General features: G+C 57.1%; 2 protein-coding genes across 4 annotated transcripts; one reads left to right on the top strand and one right to left on the bottom strand.

Moving 5' to 3' along the window:
* The first annotated feature begins 19 nt into the window (after nt 1-19).
* IRF3 (interferon regulatory factor 3) lies at nt 20-5149 on the top strand. Its single transcript, XM_010993178.3, has 8 exons — nt 20-389; nt 893-1183; nt 1825-1996; nt 2083-2153; nt 2814-3000; nt 3099-3479; nt 4349-4464; nt 4911-5149. The coding sequence occupies exons 1-8, from the start codon at nt 375-377 to the stop codon at nt 5082-5084; spliced, it is 1407 nt and encodes a 468-aa protein (XP_010991480.1). The 5' UTR covers nt 20-374; the 3' UTR covers nt 5085-5149.
* A 1113-nt stretch (nt 5150-6262) lies between these two features.
* SCAF1 (SR-related CTD associated factor 1) lies at nt 6263-19920 on the bottom strand. 3 transcript variants are annotated; one of them, XM_064489528.1, is made up of 11 exons: nt 19773-19920; nt 16983-17096; nt 16680-16737; nt 15849-15943; nt 15435-15535; nt 15230-15345; nt 9581-12427; nt 8825-8907; nt 8389-8607; nt 6978-7106; nt 6263-6690 (listed from the first exon to the last, which is right to left on the bottom strand). In XM_064489528.1, exons 2-11 carry the CDS (start codon nt 17088-17090, stop codon nt 6499-6501), a joined length of 3948 nt encoding a protein of 1315 aa, XP_064345598.1. In that variant the 5' UTR covers nt 17091-17096; nt 19773-19920; the 3' UTR covers nt 6263-6498. The 3 variants fall into 3 exon arrangements, with proteins under 3 accessions (XP_064345598.1, XP_064345599.1, XP_064345597.1); XM_064489529.1 differs by lacking the exon at nt 19773-19920 and adding an exon at nt 19308-19652; XM_064489527.1 differs by lacking the exon at nt 19773-19920 and having other exon boundaries at nt 16983-17483.
* Nucleotides 19921-20177: the final 257 nt, after the last annotated feature.

Raw genomic sequence — 20177 nt, 5'->3', positions numbered from 1 at the left:
ATGTGACGTTCCCAGCATGCCTGTAGTAGGAAGGCCTAAAAAAGGCATGGGGGTGGCGGGACGCCCGGGCTCACGGTGCCGCCTCTTTGGCTCTGGGTGCAAACATCCAACCGACGATAAAGTTGCTTCTATTTCAAGAAATCGATAGAAAAGGAAGCTAAAGCTCAGCTGACGGGAAGTGGGTTGTTCAGCTACGAGTTCGAGAGCTACGGGACTGCAAAGACAGGGTTGCGCGTCCCGACCAACTACGTAGGTAACACGGAAAAGCTGGGGAGTGAGGAGCCGGAGAAAGAATGGGTCTACCCTGACAGTGGAGATGGGGGGGGAGTGTATACTCTGGAGAAAGTGAAGCAAGAAGGGGAAAACGTGAAGCAATGGCTGGCGCCGAGGTCGGTTTTTAAAAAAAAAATGCTTAGGAAAAGTAGCGGGGAGGAGGGGAGAAGTCTGCATTGGGGGATCTAGGGGAGAGAATGATGGACTCTGCGAATGCAAGGCAGTCCACTCTAGGAAGTGGGATTGTGCCCTGGAGAAAGGAGGCTGTTTAGAAGGAATTGTGGATGGAGGGGATCTTCTGGGGGGAGATTGAGAAGGTGGAAGGAGGTCTACGCGGGTGTAAGAGCGGGAGGTAGAGGTCTACACGTCACTAGCGTCTGCAAGGCAATAACTAGAGGGCTCTACCTTGGAAGTGGGAGTACCTGCTTTGGGTGAAGTGGGGGAGGGAGGGGCTTTCAATGGAAGAGGGAATGTCTACACTGGAGGAATGGGGTTTGGGGGTAGAGGTAGATGCACAGAAACTGGGGAAAGGGAGGTGTCTAAAGTGGATTTGGGAGGGAGTCCTCGCTCTATTAGGGACTGTCTTCGGAAGATGGGAGGTCTGCTGTTTGTACCCCAGGAAAATATAAGTGAAGGACCTGCGCCGTGGCCCGGGGAAGGGAGATCTGGGTGCGGAACCCTCCGACCAAGTGGGCTTGGAAGGCCGTCTGTACCCAGGAACTGCCCTCTGCGCGCAGGCCGGACCATGGGAACCCAAAAACCTCGGATCCTGCCCTGGCTGGTATCGCAACTGGACCACGGGCAACTGGAGGGCGTGGCCTGGCTTGACGAGAGCCGCACGCGCTTCCGCATCCCTTGGAAGCATGGCCTGCGGCAGGATGCCCAGCAGGAGGACTTCGGGATTTTCCAGGTGCGTGAGCGCCCGGAGGGGTGGACTCTGAGGGGGAGGGGCCGAGAAGGCGGGATTAGCACTCGTGGAGCAGGCCCGAACTTATTCTGGCGGTGGAGGTGGGTGGGGCTAGAAGGCGAAGGGGCAAATCTTGTAGGATCGGCGAACTGGAGAAGTCAAGATTGGAGCCGCCAGGTTCCGGAAATAGAACCGGGAAAGTGAAAGAAACGCATCCTTGGGGGTTCGAAGCTCGCCGAGTGGAGCTCTTGGGGTTGTTGAATTCCGAGGGCGGGTCTTGGAATACTGAAGCGAGATTGGACCCTGAAGCTTAGGTTACTTACCACCAAATTAGGACACACCTGTGATGGTAAACCGAGTTAGAGTGCGAGGGGGCGGGGTTATTAGGGTGTCTTGGGGCAGGTTGTTGGCACAGTTAGACACCCATTAGGACCTGGAAGGCTGGCTTAGAAAGCAAATGGTTTTGAAGTGTGGAGGTGGGGGGCTTGGGGCGCAGAGAATCCGAGAGTTTGGGGATGGAACCTTGCCAGGTTAGAGCTTGCCGGATGAGAGGACCGTGTTAGGATGAGGGGAGGCAGGATTAGGACCCGTGAGGCAGGATCTAAGTTATGCTACCCACTAACTTGGTACCACCGGTCCCCCAGGCCTGGGCCGAGGCCAGTGGTGCCTACACTCCTGGAAAGGATAAGCCCGACCTGCCCACCTGGAAGAGGAATTTCCGGTCCGCCCTGAACCGTAAGGAGGTGCTGCGTTTAGCGGATGACCGGAGCAAGGACCCCCACGACCCGCATAAAATCTACGAGTTTGTGACCTCAGGTGTGCTGGAAGTGAGGCTTCGCTTGGAGGGATGGGATTTCCAGTGTCGCCAGCGCCCCTACTGCACTCACTACCTTTCTCGACAGGAATTGGGGACTTTGTTGAGCCAGACACCTGTCTAGACACCAACAGCAGATCCAGTACCTCTGATACCCAGGTAGGAATGCACCCTGACCATCCTCTTCTCAGTCTCTCTGTCTCCTCCCCTCTTTGCATCTTCTCGGGCCCATCCAGGCCTCATCTTCTTCCCCTGGTCCATCACCCCAGGCTCCATCCTCTCCCCTGCAGTCTGTCCCCAATGTGACCTAGTGCTGACTCTGTCCCTCCCCTGCTCACAGCCCTCCCATAGCTTCCCAGCGTCCCCAGGAGAAAACTCAGAGCTTTCACCAGGCATTCAAGGTCCTAACCCACATTTCTGGGATTTCAGAGCTTTCCTCCCTGTGCAGGGTACCCTCAGCCTCTTGGGAACTCAACCTCCCGCTCCTTGATCTTACTGATGTCTAAGGAAAAGTTCCCTCTGAAATTCGACCCAGCCTTCTCTGCCCAGGTCTTGCTTACATAAAACCAGATCCATGGGCTGGAATTAGCTGTTCCCCTCGGGCTACTGTAGTGTCAAGCATATTTCCAAGCATATATTTTACTGTCTGTGCCTGTGGCCCTCTCTCCCTTGGCTAGAAGCCCCTTCAGGGCAAAGCTCAGGTCTGACTGCTCTCTGGGTCCCTCCATTGCTAAGCACAAGACCTGGTCCATGTGAAGTCTCCAGAAAATGCTGTAGAAATGACTCCATTCGTTGTTTTTTTTTTTTTTGGCTCTCCAGGAAGACAGTCTGGAGAAGTTACTGAGTAGTGTGGACTTGGCCCCAGATGGAGGTCCCTCAGGCCTGACTGTGGCCCCTGCTCACCCGCCCCAGCTCTTGCTGAGCCCCACCTTCGACATCCCTGCTCCTTGCCCAAATTCTGGTCTCCTTGAAAACCCCCTGAAGCACCTGTTGGTGAGCGAGGAAGGTGAGTGCCAGCCATGGGATGGGAGGGGCTGGGGCCAGGGCCACGAGCCCCCTGACACCCTGTCTATCTCTCTCCCCCTTCATGTTGCTGCTGCTCAGACTGGGAGTTTGAGGTGACCGCCTTCTACCGGGGCTGCCAAGTCTTCCAGCAGACTATCTTCTGCCAGGGGGGTCTGCGGCTGGTGGGATCAGAAACAGGGGACAGGACACTGCCTGGGCAGCCAATAAGACTGCCAGACCCTGCGGTGTCCCTGACAGATAGGGGTGTGATAGACTATGTGAGGCGTGTACTGAGCTGCCTGGGTGGGGGACTGGCTCTGGGGAGGGCAGGGCAGTGGCTCTGGGCCCAGAGGCTGGGACACTGCCATGTGTACTGGGCCGTGGGCGAGGAACTCCTCCCCGACAGTGGTCACAAGCCTGATGGTGAGGTCCCCAAGGACACAGAAGGAGGCGTGTTCAACCTGGGGCCCTTCATAGCAGGTGAGTGAGGCAGAGCCTTAGTTCTGCTATGGAAATGGCAGGCGATGGTGGTTAAGAACTCTGGGGTCAGGAGGTTTGGGATCTGATTCAGACCCTGCTGCTCTGCTGGTGGTTGAACCTGGGGAGAACTGGACTTCTCTGAAGCTGTGGAGTCTGAGGACTGGTGCCTGTGTCTCCTTACCTGCCCGGAGCTGGCAGGCGGCACAGGGCCCAGTGTACAGAGGCGCTCAGGGAATGAGCTGCCGTAGTTATCATCCTTACCAATCACGGTGGAAAGACAGACACAAGAGAAAGAAGTCCTTTAGGGCTTTGCTATCTGAATAGACCTTTCTGCAGTGATGGAAACGCTTTGTATTTTTACTGCCCAATAAGGTAGCCACTAGCTCTGTGTGGCTACTGAGTACTTAGATGAGGTGAGTGCAAATGAGGAAGTGAGTTTTAAGATTTGATTTTAATCAGATAGAATTAAAACTGAATAGCCATGGAGGCTAATGGCTACATACCGGATAGTGCAGCCTTGAGGGGTTAAAGGGCAGTAAGCCAGTAACCACCAAGCATCTTGTACTCCAGAACCACTGAGTGGCCTTGGGGGAGTGGACTTCCCTCCTGGGCTTGTTCCCCCAACCAAATACTGAGGCTCTCTGAAGGGGCCTGGGGAGGCAGACTTTCCAGCCCCACCCTGATGGAAGGGAGAGAGGAGGAACATTTAAGTTTGTGCCAGAACGGCAGGACTTTCCCCACATCAACACCCCCTGGTGGTGGTGGCATGGGTGTGTTGGGCTTTGGATCAGGGGAGAAGGTTACTCAGGTTTTGAGGGGGCAGGTAGAGGGTCTTCTTCCCATCCCTGACTAGGTTCCTGGGCCCCCAGATCTGATTGCCTTCATCGAAGGAAGCAGGCGCTCACCACGCTACACCCTCTGGTTCTGTGTGGGGCAGTCGTGGCCCCAGGACCAATCATGGATCAAGAGACTTGTAATGGTCAAGGTACTGCAGTGCTGGGCTCCGGGAACTGTGGGGTGGATCTTAAAAAGGCAGGAGGTTGCTCTTAGGAACTACAACTCCCACAAGCCCCTTAAAGAAACTGTAACTTCCAAGAGTCTCTGCAACCACCAGTTCCTTACCCTCAGGAGCTTCTGGGTGTCCCTCCCATGGCCTCACCCCCAGAGCCTATTTTGAGTTCTCCCAGCCATGTGGAAGTTGGTGGACTCCAAGTCCTGGCAGCCTCTGTGGGGTATTACAGCTCCGAGGAGTCCTGACCACAAGCTGCTCGGCCCTAGATTCTGGGAACCCTTTAGCAGCGCCTGGGCCTAATGGTTTATCCTGGGGTATAGTGGGGGCTGCTGGGAGTTTTAGTCCACTCAGCACCACCCTGACAGCAAATGGTGTTGGCTGTTTCCCCTGACTCCCCTGTTTTCCCCCACCTCCTACAGGTTGTGCCCATGTGCCTCAGGGCCCTGCTAGATATGGCACGGGCAGGGGGTGCCTCCTCCCTGGAGAACACTGTGGACCTGCACATTTCCAACAGCCACCCGCTCTCCCTCACCTCAGACCAGTACAAGGCCTACCTCCAGGACCTGGTGGAAGACATGGACATGGACTTCTAGGTCACTGGGGAGGCCTAAGCCCTTGCCCTTTACATCAACCAATAAACTGGTTTTTGCCATGGTCATCACGTGTGTCTGGTGTTCAGTGTCCCTGGGCTAGCCCTGACTCATGCAAGGGGGTTACTCCTTAAGGCCTCAGTTTACCCATCTGTGCAAGCCACCCACATCCTAGGTGCTCACTGCATAAGGGCCAGGCACTGTGCAAGGGACAGATGACACTCCTTACCTCTTCCCTGGGACATGATGAATAGGTGACAGTCACCCCAGTTTTATACAAGACACTGAGGCTTGAAGACGAGCAAAGGTCACAAAGTAGAAAATATAGCCAGAATCTAGATCTGACTCGAGTGGCCGCTCTTTTGAGAGAGGCTTCCAGGCTGAATCTGGAACCTCCCTCTTGCCTATAAACAGTTCAGGCCATGTGTCCAGTAAGCATAGAGCCTTTTGCCTGACTGCTCTGTCTGTCAGGGACCTTGAGTCCCCTCCCAACTCCTGCTAGGTGACCTCAGGCAAGTTCTCCGTTCCAGGCCCTGGGCTCCCCTCTGCACGGGCCTGCAAAGAGCAGCTGTAAACAAGTTCAGAGCCCACTCCCCAACTGGAACCCACCCATCCCAGTGGCCTGGGCGCTCCCAACCCCCCTCACTGAGCCTGGGTTTTGGGTAATGGGGACTGATGGAGGCAGCACAGCCCTGACTCACTCTGTGGACCCTGCTGCTCTGTGCCTCAGTTTCCCTCTATCTCAGGGGAGTTGATTAGATCACCCAGCCTCACTGGTAAAAAGAAAGTCCAACTCAATGGAGACAAAGATCCTGCTTCTGGGGCAATTCCAAGGTAGACAAATAGCATGTAGGTGCCCTGAGCTGGAAGACACTGATTGGGTGGGGCCTGGGACCCCAACCTTCCAACGCCACCACGTTCTGTCAACAACGGCTAACTACGTACCAGGTGCGGTTCTAAGTGCTTCAGCCACCCAAGTCTTACGAAATCCTCACAACACCCACTTTATAGACAAAGAAGCAGGCAAAGAGAGAGGAATGCACTTCCCCCAAGTCACACCGTCTGTCCTCTCCCTGCTCACCACCCTCAGACGTGGGCCAAGTCTCCTGCATGTCTCTCCCCAGCCCTTTCCCACATTGGACTCTGAAAAGAAAGGGCTAAAAATCATGGGGACTCAGGGATAACATTTCATGAAATCTTTAATGAAATTGGAGGAGGGGCACGAACGGGGGGGTGGGGGAAGGGGACAGGCTAGGGTTGAGGGAGATGGGACTGGGGCTGGGCAGGGGGCTCTCCTCATTCCCGCAGCAACCCTCCCCCAATCATCCCACTGTCGGGGGAGGGAATTAGGGAGGTGGAGCCATAAATATGTCCGGAATTTCAAAGAGGCGAAGGAGGAAAGGGGTGGCTGGGGAGCTCAGAGAGGGGGCAGGGGCAGGCCAGGGCCGCCCTTGTCAGGGGGCCCCGGCTCCTTGGGTGGCCGTGGGGGCCCGGGGGGGTCCCCAGGCTTGCGGCCGTGCTTGCGGAAGTAGCGGTAGCGTTGGACGTAGGCGCGCACCAGGTTGCTCACCTTCACCGGGTTGATCTCCCCACTTTTGCTGTGGCAGATCTGGGGGGTCAGGGGTAGCTGCTGTCACCACTGGCCCCCCCAGGGGCCCCTCCACCTGGACTGCTGTGCGCAGTGGGGGACTGGGATGGAAATTGCTCCCCCAAGGCCCAGGCCAACTTCTCTACTTCTCCCAGCTGATGCCACAGGTCCAGGTGGGCTGGAGGAAATCCTGTCACGCTCCTCATCTTCCAGACTGACCCACCACCCCTGTATGTCTGTCTGCACACGTCCATCACTCCATCCCCTTCTTCCCCGACTCTGTGCATCTGCCCTGCTCTGGGCCCCACCTTGTGGACGGCCTTCCTCAGGATATCCTTGTACTCCTCCTTGGTGATGTCCTTCTTCTGATAATACGGTTTGATGGCCAGCTTCACCTCCTCCACTGCCCGCTCCTGTGTGTGCAGCTTCTTCAGATACTGGTGGCAGTGGTGACAGGGTGGGAAGAAGGGAGAGCAAAGGCCAGATGAGTTCCTGCAGAACCCCTATCCCCACTCACCTGCCAGCTCAGACTTCTTGACCACCCAGCTACTACTGTAGGTTGAAGTCCTGCTTAGGGTCTGCCCTGTGCTCCCCTTGTTGCAGTCACCCCAGATCACAGGCCATGCCTGGGCCTCTGAATACCACCAGCATCTACTCCAGGCTGGAGCCTGGGCCATCGCAGGTATCCATAACCAGGACCCATGTGTCCTCTGCCCTTACACACTTCAGTCTGCTAGGCAGACAGACCTGAGCCCAGCAGCTGTTCCCTACTGTCCCAGCAAAGATGAGGATGCAGGACACCCCACACTTCAGGGCCAATGCCTCCCATGAGATGAGACCGCAAACCGTCCGATGAGCTACTGCTTGGGGAGCCGCACTGCATCCCAGGGGGAATCTTCTGGCCTCCCTAGCCCCACAGGAAGTGTGTTTCTAAAGCGATGTGGCCAAAAGAAAGGGGTTGTACCCCACACCCATCGCCTGTGTGGCAGAGAACAGACCAGGGCAGCCTCACTGGAGGAACAAGGGACCTGCTGCTAGTCACAGAGCCCAGACTGTCCTGTCCTGCAGCCCACAAGTGCCACTGACAAGTGTCTGTCCAAGCTGCGTTCCGTCCATTTCTCTATATGGGGCTTAGAACTTGAGTTTATCTTGCTTTCCTTCTGGCACTGGACTTGGAGTGCATAAGGGGTGGGCAGCGCCATCACCTGGTGAGAGGTTACTGGACCACAGTGGACAGCATCCAGACCCAACCCAAAGGCAAATAGCCCCCAAGCCCAGGAGGAGGAGCCAGATTCAGTCATGGAACAAAAACCTGTTTGCCCCGCACTCATTCTTCTGCCCTTCGTCCATGATTTTCCTTTTGTAAACCACCCTTCCCATTACACAGAAAGACTGGGGTGCAGGGTAGAGACAGGTAACCAAGGGGTAGACTCTAGTGGGTATACGTGTAAATATGTGGGCATGTTCCTATCCACTTCATCTTCCTCCCCCGCACCGTCTCTACATGTCATCCTTTAAAAACCTGCCTAGCACCCCTTTCCCAATTATTCAATCGAATGAAAGTTTACTTCCTTGTTATCTAATGTCTTCAGTTTTATCTAAGCCCCCATCTGCCTACATCAGTCTCTGACATTCTCCTTGGGCCCCTGCATCTCAGTATCTGCCTGCATTCTCTGCAAAACTGTCACCATCAACCCACCTCTCCCAAGCCCAGTTCACCTTGTCTGTGTCCCCACGTCCCTCGGAGCTGCTGCTGCCCTCTCTCTTGTCAGACGCCGCAGCCAGCCCGGTGGGGGTGGGAGGGGTAGAGCCACAGCCCCCCAGGGGGAGGCTGCCAGGGAGCAGGTAGCTGGAGGGGCCTGGGGGCAGACCCAGAGAGGTGGGTACAGGAGCTGGCGTCACCCCCAGACTTGAAGGTGGCTTCCTGTGGCTGAGGATCTGCAGGAAAAGTTTGGAGGATAAGCAAAGAGGAGTGGAGGAAGAGGGAGCAGGTACCCCTACTCCCACCCAAATCTCCCAACATTCCCAGAGGCAACAGGCTCCTCTTCTGGTCGATACCTTGCCCTAAAGCCTGCTGGGAGCTGAAGTTCCTCTCTTAACCCGAAGCAGGGGACAAGAGAAGGGGCTGCGGGGACTCTTCCCCAGGGGAGCCCACCTGGTTGGTGGCCTGGATCAGCTCCTGGGCCTTTGCTCGGCTTGCCAGATTGGCTTCTTCCATCTTGAAGAGAAGTGCGGTCACTGCAGGAGGTGGAGAGTCGACAACAAGGAGACAGGGAGCTGACCCCAGAGGAGAGGGTGAAACTCACCCCACCACGGGCTGCACCTCCCACCCGGGCCCGGGACGGGCCATAGGTCTCAAGCTCAGAACTGGGAAAGGGGGCCCTTGGCCAGTGACAGAACCACCCCACATCCCATACATTGTTGGGACTCAAGGTGAAGGGAAGGGGATGTGTGCCCAAGGTCACACAGTGACAAATCAGTGTCAGAAGTGAGATTCTGTGTCCCAAATTCCCCCCTACCATCAGTCCTGGCCCCTCTCCCCACCTCTGCAGTCTAGCAGAGGATCCTGCCACCCTCTAAGGGACACTGCTCCCTGTCCCCCTATTCTTTCCAGTCCCTCCCAGTCTACCTCCAGGTGGACCCCAGGACACACCCTACTCCTCCAGTCTGTGCCAGACTGGCCGCCCCCTGCTCCCATCTGCCCTGATCTCTTCCAGTGAGCCCAGACATCTTGGAATCTTCTGGACAGATCCAGATTGGCCCTACCAATCAGGACTGATGCACCTGCGGCCCTCCTGGTCCTGGTCACTCTCCCACCCCTTCCAAGGTATCTTTACTGCCTCCAAGTCTGTCCCCATATGACCTTCTCCTCCCTGATCCTGTCTGCCTCAGCCCCCCCAGGGACACTCACAGGCCAGGACACCACTGGTAGTACAGTCCACACCAGCAGGCAGGTTCCAGGGCATGGGCGGGGGCAGTGTGGGCAGCTGGGAGACACGGGGAGCTGGCCCATCCTCTGCCCCTGAGTCACCAGCTGTGGACCCCGCACTAGGGGCCGTGCTGGGAGCGGCTGCAGCCGTGCTGGTGGCAGTGGTGGTGGCGGGCTGCTGTTCCTCCTCCTCCTCCTCTTCTTCCTCCTCCTCTTCTTCCTCTTCCTCCTCCTCCGCCCCACCTCGGACCCCAGCCTCCTCAGTGGCCTCCTCTGGCAGGAAGGAGACCTCGGGCGTCTTGCAGCTGCTATCCACAGTCTGTGAGTCCGGCGTGAGTGCCGGGGGTGGAGGGGCTGCCTTGGGGGGCGGGGTGCTCGGGGCCTTGGCTGCCCGCTCCTCCCCGGACCAGGAAGTCTCCTCAGCCCCCTTGGCTCCCGCAGCCTGGCTGCAGCTATCCGCCTTGGACTTCTTCAGTGTCACAGGGCCGCTGCTACCCCCACTGTTGCCCCCACTGCGGAGCTTTTTCCTGGTCTTGGATGGCTTGGTCTTTCCCTTGGTCCCCTTGGCTTTCTTGGCCCCAGCCTTGGCCTTCACCTTGGTCTTTTTGGGTTTGGTGCTGCCCTGAGCTGCTTTGGCCACCTCAGCAGGGGCCCGCTCGTCCGGCTTGAGGAAGGGAGAGCGGCTCTCTCGGTCTCGGCTGAACTTGACTCCGATGGAGCCCAAGCTGGCAGACGTGGCCTCCTTGGCCGGTGTGGTGCTGCTGACGCCTTCTCGGATCAGCACCGCCACCTTGGACTGCAGTTTCACCTTCCGGGAGGAAGAGGAGGATGAGGAGGATGAGGAGCCTGAGCCACTGCTGACGGGTGGCTTTGGCGGGGGCCCTGAGGAGGGCGCCAACTCCTTGGGGGGCCGGGCCTTCTTGGATGACCTGTCCCTGTCCCTATCTCTGTCCCTGTCTCTGTCCCGATCCCCACCATCCAGCGCCTTCCGCCGGGATCCCTTCTCCCGGGAGGAAGAGGAGGAGGAGGCAGCCCCAGAGCGGCGCCGGTCCTTCTCACTGCTCTTGCCTCCCCGCTCCTCGGCGCTCAGTCCCTCTGAGTCGTATAGGACCTCGCGCTTAGGCGACGAGGTGGGGGCCGGTGAGGGGCCTCGGGGGTCAGGCTTGTCCGGCCGGCCCACGGTGATGGTCCGCTTGATGGCGAAGAGATCGTGGTCCGTGAGGTCCTGGATGGAGGGCGGCACGGCTCCACGGCGGCGGCTGTCGCGTTCTCCGCCCAAGGAGGTGGAACCGGAGGGTGGTGGGGCTGGGGCAGGGGCCTTCTCACTGTCCCCAGTCCGCTTCTCACCCCGGGACCGCGACCGCTTTTTCTTCTTCTTGCTGCCGCCACCATCCCGGTGCTTGCCGCGGTGCCGCTCGCGCCTGGAGGACGACGACGAGGAGGTGGCCGGGGGAGGGGAAGCCGAGCGCCGCCGACGCCGCCTTTTCTCCCGCGACCGCGAGCGGCGGCTTCCCCCGCGGCGCCGATCGGTGCTCCGCGAGCGGCGGCGGGCAGAGCGAGAGCGGGAGCGGGAGCGGCGACGAGTGGACGACGAGGCATGGGAGCCCGGCTTGCGGTCCCGGGAGCGGTGCTTCTTGGAGTCCCAGGGGGAAGCCGGGGCCGGCGGGACGGGCTGCGAGGCAGAAGAGGATGAGGCAGCCTCCTTGGCCTCGCCACCGCTCCGCTTGCGCTCCCGCCTCGACTTCTTGCGGATGGGTGGGCCGGCGGGGGCGGCATTGGCGTTGGCATTGGCTGCGGCTGGGGAGGGCGAGCGTTGGCGGTAGCGCTCCCGCCGCTGGGTCAGGATCTTGCGGCGCAGGTCCAGGCCGCCCCAGCGAGTGTCGGCCGCGGGCGGAGCGGGGGCCGGCTCCCCGAGGTCCACCTGCAGGGCGCCCTCGCCATCTGACTCAGCGTGCAGAGACAAGAAGTCGTCTCCCTCCGGGGCCCGGGGAGCGGGCGGCGGGGGCGGGGGCTGGACTGCTGCGGGGGCTGGGGCCGCGGGAGGGGGACGGGCGGCCCGGCCGCTGGCCCGGAAGAGGGAGAGCGCCATCCTGGGCTCCTCCTCGGGCTGGACAATCTCGCCCTCCTCAATCTCTGAGTCTCCAGGTGGCAGCAGTGGGGGCGGGAGGGCGGCTCCACCGGCGGTCACCACCTCCACGGAGACTTTGCCTTCCCGACAGGCCTCCGCCTCAGTCCCCACCACAAACACACGCCGGCGGGTGGTTCCGTCGGCGCGGGTGGAGTCGGCCTGGGGTGGTGTTCCAGGGGCAGGAGCTGGCTGCAGAGGCTGGGGGTCCGGGCCGGGGCTCTCGTCACCTGGGAAGTCCTGGCTCAGGCTGTTGTCATCGTAGATGCCTGCTAGGGTCTCCGAGATGCGGCTGATGCTCTGGGACAGGCCTTCCTCCTCTTCTTCTTCCTCCTCTTCCTCCTCCTCCTCCTCCTCTTCTTCCTCCTCCTCCTCCTCAGGTGAGGGGGTCCCCGCTGATGAGCTAGGGTTGGAGCCAGTGGGCTCAAAGGGGTCGTACTTCTGCTCCGGAGCGGGCGGTGGGGAATAGGCCTCGTCGGTGGGGTGGAAGGGGTCATAGATATCGAACCTGGGGGCCGGAGGGGCTGGGGGAGCCGGAGGTGGTGGTGGGGGAGGCGGGGAAGGGGAGGATGATGAGGGGGAAGGGGAAGGCGAGGAGGACGCAGAGGAGGGGGCAGGGGGTGGGGCAGGGCCCCCGTCTCCGGTGCCTAAGGTGAGGAGTTGGCGGGCACAGGTAGGTCGAGAAGAGTGAGACTGCGGAGAAACTGCAAAGGAAAAGCAGAGACAGAGCAGCGGTCAGATGCCCATCCGGGTTGTAGCGGAGAGGGCCACAGGCAGGACAGCACCCCATCTGCTGGCCCCCCATCGCTTAGTGCTCACCGCACCATGTCTCAACCCGAAGAATGAGCTTAACAACTCCTTGATATATAGGTACTGTGACCCAGGCTTCCCAGAGAAAACTGAGGCACAGGGAGCTGCAGTAGCTTCCCCTGGGGCACACAGTCGACAAGGGGAAGTCAGGGTGCAAACTCGGTCAATGTAGCTCCCGAGCCTGCCCTCTCAAATCCTGAGACGTAGGCTGGCCTGCAGCCCAAGACTGCTCTGACCAATGACAGCAGCGATGGTACCACAGGAGGCACAGGCTGGGACAGCAGAGCCTGGGCTCTAACCCAGGACGGTGGCAAGGTCAAGGCCTGCCTGCTGTGCCGGCTGCCTCTATGGGACTTGATCACTTTGTACATGGGTAATAATGGGAGGCTGAGAAGGTGAAATCCCCTCTGCAGAGTCAGGAAGAGCTCACTGCACCCTTGTCACTCTGTGATGAGCCCATCTAAGGGGAGACATCTGCTCAGGACTCAGACATCACTGACCAGTGAAGGCATCAACTAGCATTTGCCCCTTCCTACGGGCCAGGCCTCATCTTCTCCTCCGTCACCTTGTCCACCCTCCGAAGTCCTGGCTTTCTAAGTGCTACACGGTCTCAGTGCTACAAGTCACAAAAAGGAGACAACTGACTGGGGCTGCACCTGGGGCGGGTGACGGGGCCAGGGTTCAGACATACACATCAGAGTCCAGAGGCCACTCTCTCAACCACATGTAACGTGTCCAGCCACAGCAAGGACGCCAGCAAGGTTGCATGGACAGTGCTGGAAAGGCCTGGGGTCGAGAGGGCAGAGCCCGAGCCACCTCACCTTCCAGATTCCAGGCTCCGGCCCTCACCCTCGATGAGCCCAAGAGCAAGGAACTCAACCGCTGTCTGCCTCAGTTTCCTCATCAACAAAATGGGCATCTGCTCATTCACACAACACATTTTCTCCGATCACTAGTCTAACAGGTGCACTATGGGGTACTAAACCAGAACAGTGAACAAGAGACAAAACTCCCTGCCTTCCAGGAGCTCACGTTCAAGTGAGGACAGACAAATATCAGTAAGCCCTGCACAAAGTCCGGGAGCCGCTGATGGCTCTGGAGGAATACCAGGCAGGGGATGAGGACGATGAGGATGACAGCATCCAGACCTCAGGGGGCTGAGAGGACTGGATGAGCATCTGCTTGGAAAGAACAGACGGACCCTGGCACCTCGAGGCCTGGGTGAGTACGAGCTCTGACTCCTCAGCTGTTACTACTACCGCCTGAAGCATAAACCAGTCTGCAGACTGGAGCGGTCCGCAAACGAGAAACATCCGCTTCTTTATACATAGCTTGTTCATGAGGGACAAGACTATGGGTGAGTTTTCTTTCCTTTTTCCTGTGTTCTTAATATTTTCCAACGAAGACCAAACAACACTTGGAATAAGAAAAAATGTAATCGCGGAGTCCCACTGAAGACAACCATTAGGTGCCAGAGACCACCTGCATATATCACTTATGGCCTAGGGGCCAAATTCCACACACCTACTGCTTTTGTAAATAAAGTTTCATTGGAACACTATCCCACCCACTCATTAATGTATCCCCTACGGCCTCTGATTCAAAAAAAAAATGAAAATACTTTGTGGGCTCCTAAGAGTGTGGTGGGCCCTAGGCACCATATCCCCTAAGCCTATTGGATAAGTAAGTCACCCCGCATCTGTGTGGGGATTAAAAAAAAAAGACAAGAAAACCGTGCACTGGCTCAGAGGGTGTGCAAGCCACGTTCTGTGGCATAACAGGTTACTTCAGGAGGAGGGTATAGCTCAAGTGGTAGAGCATGTGCTTAGCATGCACAAGGTTCTGGGTTCAATCCCCAGTACCTCCATTAAAAAAATAAATGAATAAACCTAATTTATCCACCCCCAAACAAAGAAAAGAACAGGTGCTCGCAGCTGACCTACTGCTATATGTTCCTCTCCTCTCTGCCCCTCCTCGGATACGTACGTATGTACACACAGAAGGAAAGTCTCAATCCAGGGTCCCAGGGAACCAGCAGCAGCAACACCGGGACTTAGTTAGAAATGCACATTCCTAGGCCCAACCACAGACCTGCTGAATCAGAAACCCTAGGGGTGGGCCTGGCAATCTGTGTATTAACAGGACCTGTGATGTGTACTCAAGTTTGAGACCCTCTGCTCCCTGCTGCTCAAGGGCACACCACCATGTGCAGGGTACAGGCAGGGTGTGGGAGCGGACCATCACTAGGGCAGATGCACGTCGCAGAAGTCAAAAACCTGGGCTTCACACGCAGAAGGCCCCAGGCTTGGGGCTCAGGACCACCACTAAGCAACTGGCTGTGCCACCTTGAGCAAGTGACTTTCCTTTCAGACTTCTCCTAGAGTTGGAGATGCTAAGATTCCCCCTCCCAGGGAGATGACTTCCCAGCACAGTTACACTGATATGGAGAGGCCAGGATGCGGAGTGCCTCCCACGTGCTAACCACGGCTCCCACGTGGTAGCTCTCATGTCAGTTTTTACTTTATGTACATCTGCAGGTATCAACAGCCTTTACTACAGTCCAATAGGAAACACACGTTGCAGTAAAGATTTGGTCTAAATGACATCATCATCACTACCATTACTACCAACAACGGCAGATGCTCACACAACACCGAGGCTGGCCGACTGCCCAGCTACACCCCGGCCCCACATACCTGTTTTGCCCGTCCTCCAGGCCCTGAGACGGGGCAGCAGGCTGGGCACGGGAAGAGGGATCGGATCCCTGTCCCCAATTCGGACCTCGGCCACCAGCTCCAGCATGTCCTCGCTCCTGCAAGACAGAAGGGGTGACTAAGCCTCAGAGGAACTTCCACCTCCCATGTTGGGGGCCTCTCCCACCCCAGCTGCTCAAATACTCACTCGCCAGGCCGCAGGTCCAGGTGGCTGGGAACCCAGGTATCTGGGGGATCCAGGATGCTCACCAGCCCTGTGAGGAGGCCGTCCGCAGCCACGTCCAACACCTGGAATAGACCAAGAGGGGCTCCACACTGTCTCTGCTCATGTGAGGACCCACAAATCCCATTTCCCCAGACCTTGACCTTTCAGTAACCCAGACATGAGACCCTAAGAAAACACAAAGGTCCAACCAATTCCCTCATCCTGACTACTTCCAGACCCCAAGGCTAAGACCCTCCAATGCTGCCCCTGATCAGCACCCCAGACCCAGGTATCTGGGTCCCCATCCCCATCTCCCCACCTCAGGAATCCAGGCCCCAATGACCTTCCTCCCCCAGCCCCAGAAGCCCAGGTCCCTTGCCCCCTCTTCTTACTCACAGTAGCCGTGTCAGCACCCCCTGATTCCTGGGAACGGGACTCTGACCGTGGGCTCCGGCAGCGCCTCCATCGAAGGCCACGACACCGAGAGCCATCTGGAAAGAGATGTTGCATGGGGGATGGAGACCAGGCACTAGATGCAGAGATGTCGTAGGGCAGAGGAAAAAGGAGCCTGCCTAGCTCTTGACAGGGAACCAGGCTCCTGCCTACTGTCCCGGCCTCTAGCCAACTGCCCCTCGACTTGGGTCCCAGAAGGACTTCCCCAACACCCTTTTCAGGCTCCAACTCTCTCATCCATTTGTCCTCCCAGGCACCCTCAGGATGAAGTCCAGACAAGTCAGCTTGGCATTTGAGCCTTGCTGTGACCCAGTCCCCACGGAGCAATGCTGCTTCCCTTCCCACCAACACCCTCTGCCCATAGGCCCCAAAGAACAACTCAGCCCTGCAATGTATCCCTGTGCAGTGCTCCTGCTGGTGCTGCCCCTGCCTACCAGGCCTTCCTCTTTATCAGACAACTCTAACACATCCTTAGAGACACAGTCCACCTGTCACCTCCTCCAGGAACCCTTCCTGGACTCCATCTCCCTCCAAACTAGCTTAGCTGGGCCCCTTGCCCTCTCATGGTGCCTCAGGGTACCTCTGTGCTGGGACTGTAGTCCCTCCACAAAACTGTGAGCCCCTCCAAGGCAGCCACGGAGTCCAACCCATCTTGGACTCCCTGTGCCAGGACAAGGGTAGCACCCAGGAGGCCTCAGAAAAGTATCTGAATGAGATTAGGAGAAAGAATGCAGAGATAGGGCAGGGAGCTGGGAGGAACTGGAACCGTCATACCTTTATCCTTTGGCAGATCCCCCTGCAGGGAACTTCCCACAGCCTGCTGAATGGCCCGCTGAAAGAAAGGTGAGGGCAGTGGGGTTGGAAAGAAAGAGCAGTTAGGGGACTCATGCAAAAGGCCACAGGCTCTACTGCTGGAAGACAGAGTCCAGACCCCTCCTATGACAAGACTAAAATCCTACAGACAGGCCAAAAATCCAGGCCCCCAACTCCCCTCCCGTGGGGTCCAGGAAATGAGGGCCCTGGAATCTGGACTCCAGGCCCTTCCCTCCCTCAGCCCCAGGGGTCTAGCAGCCTCACCAAGATAAAAGCAGAAGGAGAAAGCGCAGGGTCTCTGTCTGGCGGACCGTCACCCCGATCCTCGCCTGACTCCTCTGTCTTCCCTCGAGACTCATCTTCTTCCTCCATGGTCACCTGGTGGTGGAGGGGTGAGAGTGTGGAGTAGAGGCCAGTGGGCAGGGCACAGTGCTGTTAGGTGGTGGAAGGAGAGATGGCCATGAAGACCTCGAGGGCCTCCAAAGCATCCTTCCTCCCCTCCACCTCATCCCAGTCCCTGGGCAAGTACCAGGCCCAGCACAGACACGAGAAGGACTAGAGCAATTCTCTTCCCTTGTCTAAATTCCAGTTGCTTCCTCTGTCAAAGGGAGGCCTTCTGAGTCAATTTCAAAACCCCATTCCCCAGTTCCTACAGCTGCCCTCACAACCAAACTTTAAGACCCTATGGCAGCCCGCTTTCACGGTGGCCAATCCAATGTCAAGACATTTTTCCGTTGAGTTGTGATTTCAAACACTGTGTCTCACAGTCTCACAAAACCCACCTTTCCCCAACTGAGATGCGTGCCAGGGTGCTGGGCGTGCCTTAAACACCACACAACTTTTTAAAGCATCGATTTTCCTCGGTGGTGAGGGACCCAGCAAAATGTATTTATATAAGGAAGATAATATAGAACTGTGATAGAATGATCTACAAAACCAGTACGTTTTGAAAATGGAAACACTAATTTCAAATGCTGCCCACCAGATGCCACCAGGAGTTTCCTCCTATCATCTATCTGCATGTTCTATGGAAGCGTGACTGAGGGCTTTGCCAAAGGAATTCTTGATTATACAGAAGTTGAAAGATCAGTCTTCGGACTGATGGGTGTCTTGATTAGGGCTTCAGAAAATATGAATATTTCAGCTGTACACTTCCCTGCAACTGTCAGATCTCTTACTCTGAAAACAGTTATCTAGTCCCACCGTCCCTGAAAAGCTTCAAAACCCCTAACCCCCAACTATGTGTACTTAACTAGAAATGGGCACAGAGTATCTAACTCAGAGAAAAGCTGAGACTTGAAAGGAGACTGACTTCGACACAGAGTTAACACAGCTCAAGCACTCTACACAGAGTAACAGTAATTATCATTAGCCTTTAACACCCAGGTTTCTCCTACTTCTGTCTCCTCCACATCCCAATTGCATACCTGCAAGAAAAAGATCTCCATCCTGGTCTCCCTCATACCATAGATTCTCAAGCTATTACCAGCGCTCTCGCATGCAGCCTCCCTGCTAAGAGCCTGCAGCTCCTTCTCTAACTCCCGTAGACATGTCTTGCCTCCCCTGTGGACAGTTCCCAGCCCTGGAGCTGCTCTCCAGCACCTCCGGGGGGAAGCACAAGCTACGTGGAACAGTGTCTGTCACATAACAGAAACTTAATCAAGACTGTGCTGACTACACAGACCCACAGATTCCCAAACCCTAAGCGGTATGAAGATCCTGCCTAGCTTCTTGACACATGCCCCAGGCTTTGCAGACACACCCTCAGCTCCTCAGATCTTTTAGATGTGAGAAGGCTCTGCAGACTCTCCAGGTCCCTCTAGACCAGCTTCCCAAACTACAGTCTGATAGCAGTTCAGTGCTTCACACAGCTTGTCATAAAAGCAAATCGAACACAGTAGAAGATTCTTCACAACACATTACAAGTAAATGGAAATATTATTTAATGGGACTTGAGCATTAGTTAAATTCATCTGATGGTATACCCCAGGTCTCAATGAAAAATGTATTTCTCACTGTAGATCAAGGTCAAAAGTGTTTGAAAAACGCTGCACTAGATGAGTCTAGATGATCCTATAGACTTTCCCAGACGAATGTGGACTAATTCTAACTCTCTCTGTAGCCTCAGGGCCATGCAGAGGTTTTAAACATTTTGCATTCGAATTACTCTCTAAAAGGCAGGTACTTTTGAGCTAGACAAATCTTCCAACACTCTCCTTTGTTTTATTCTCCACACAATTATCCAGTCCCCAAAGGCATCTGAATTTGCTCCAGGCATAAGAGAGTGCACTCTTGCAGTCACACTTCAAGCCACCTAGATGGTTCCAGGTCCTTCTAACTGTCGCCCAGCCTCCTGTCACACAGATTAGACAGTCCCCAGACAGATAGTGACCTATCCAGGCCTCTCAGCACATCTCAATATTTGCCCCCTCCCCTAGTGGGTACATCCCACTCTTCTGGGTAGCTATAAAAGACTTCCTAGCCCTGGAACAGTTCCTCCAGACCCAACTAAACGGTCCCAGACGCATGGAGGTGAGCCGCATCCTCAGGTCAGCCCATGTAGACACTTCCCAGCCCTAACAGACATACCCCAGGCGCTATAGTTGGCTCTGCAGATACTCCCCAGCTCTTGCAGATCTCCTTCACCCCTGGGACATATCTCAAGATCTCAAGATGGCCCCAGAACCCTCTAAACAGACCCTAGCCTCCGGTCAGCCCATAAAGACGATCAACAGTGCCTACAAAAATAATTCAAGCCAACTATATGATAGAGGGAAGACTTCAGCCTCGGTCCAGGCCCTGTGGACGCCCCTCGTCCTCTCAGGGACGCCCCACAGACGCCCCCCGGCACCACAGACGCGTCCCGGGGCCTTGAGAAGGCCCCCTGGGTCGGCCCCAGGCTCCGCCGCCGCTACCGGGCTCGAGGCCGCCCCGCTAAGCCCTCCAAGCCCCGCGGCGTGTCGGGAGGACCCCGGGACAAGTAGCGACCCGACTCCGCCCCGCCCACCCCAATAGGCCCGAACCCCGCGGCCCGGACCGCCGCCGCCATCTTACCCCGCCGCTCGGGCTGCGGCTCCGGCCCCGGCGCGGGGCGGGGCAGGCTGGGGCGGGACTCGCGAGCAGAGGGAGGAGAGAGGCGGAGTTAAAACGCCGCCGAGCTTGCCGGGACTTCAAGTACCGAGCACGGTGCCGTGAAGGCTAGTGGGAAGGCTTCGGACTCAGTTTCCCAGCAGTCAACGGGGCACGTGGGCAGGGTGCGCGCGACGCACGCCGGGAGGCGTAGTCTGCGCGTCGCCTCCGCCGCGCGGGTACAGCGAGTGGAGGGTGAGGAGTGAAATGGGCGGGTTGCGGTAGCCCGCGATTAGGCCCCATAGTGCCCCGCACGCGCGCGGAAAGAGCGGCAGAAGAGGAAGTGACGGAAAGAGCGCTCAGCGTGCCAGATACAAGGGAGTTGTAGTT

This window comes from Camelus dromedarius, chromosome 9 (assembly GCF_036321535.1).
Source record: "Camelus dromedarius isolate mCamDro1 chromosome 9, mCamDro1.pat, whole genome shotgun sequence".
Lineage (NCBI taxonomy): Eukaryota > Metazoa > Chordata > Mammalia > Artiodactyla > Camelidae > Camelus > Camelus dromedarius.
This window is presented reverse-complemented; position numbering and strand designations above follow the sequence as displayed.

Coding starts and splice junctions, on each gene's coding strand:
- IRF3 (XM_010993178.3), top strand. Junction 1,184..1,824: donor AGGACTTCGGGATTTTCCAG/GTGCGTGAGCGC, acceptor CCGGTCCCCCAG/GCCTGGGCCGAGGCCAGTGG. Junction 1,997..2,082: donor CTACGAGTTTGTGACCTCAG/GTGTGCTGGAAG, acceptor CTTTCTCGACAG/GAATTGGGGACTTTGTTGAG.
- SCAF1 (XM_064489528.1), bottom strand. CDS start 17,090: ATGGAGGAAGAAGATGAGTCTCGAGGGAAGACAGAGGAGTCAGGCGAG. Junction 15,346..15,434: donor CTGGACCTGCGGCCTGGCGA/GTGAGTATTTGA, acceptor TCTGTCTTGCAG/GAGCGAGGACATGCTGGAGC. Junction 12,428..15,229: donor CTGGAGGACGGGCAAAACAG/GTATGTGGGGCC, acceptor TTTCCTTTGCAG/TTTCTCCGCAGTCTCACTCT.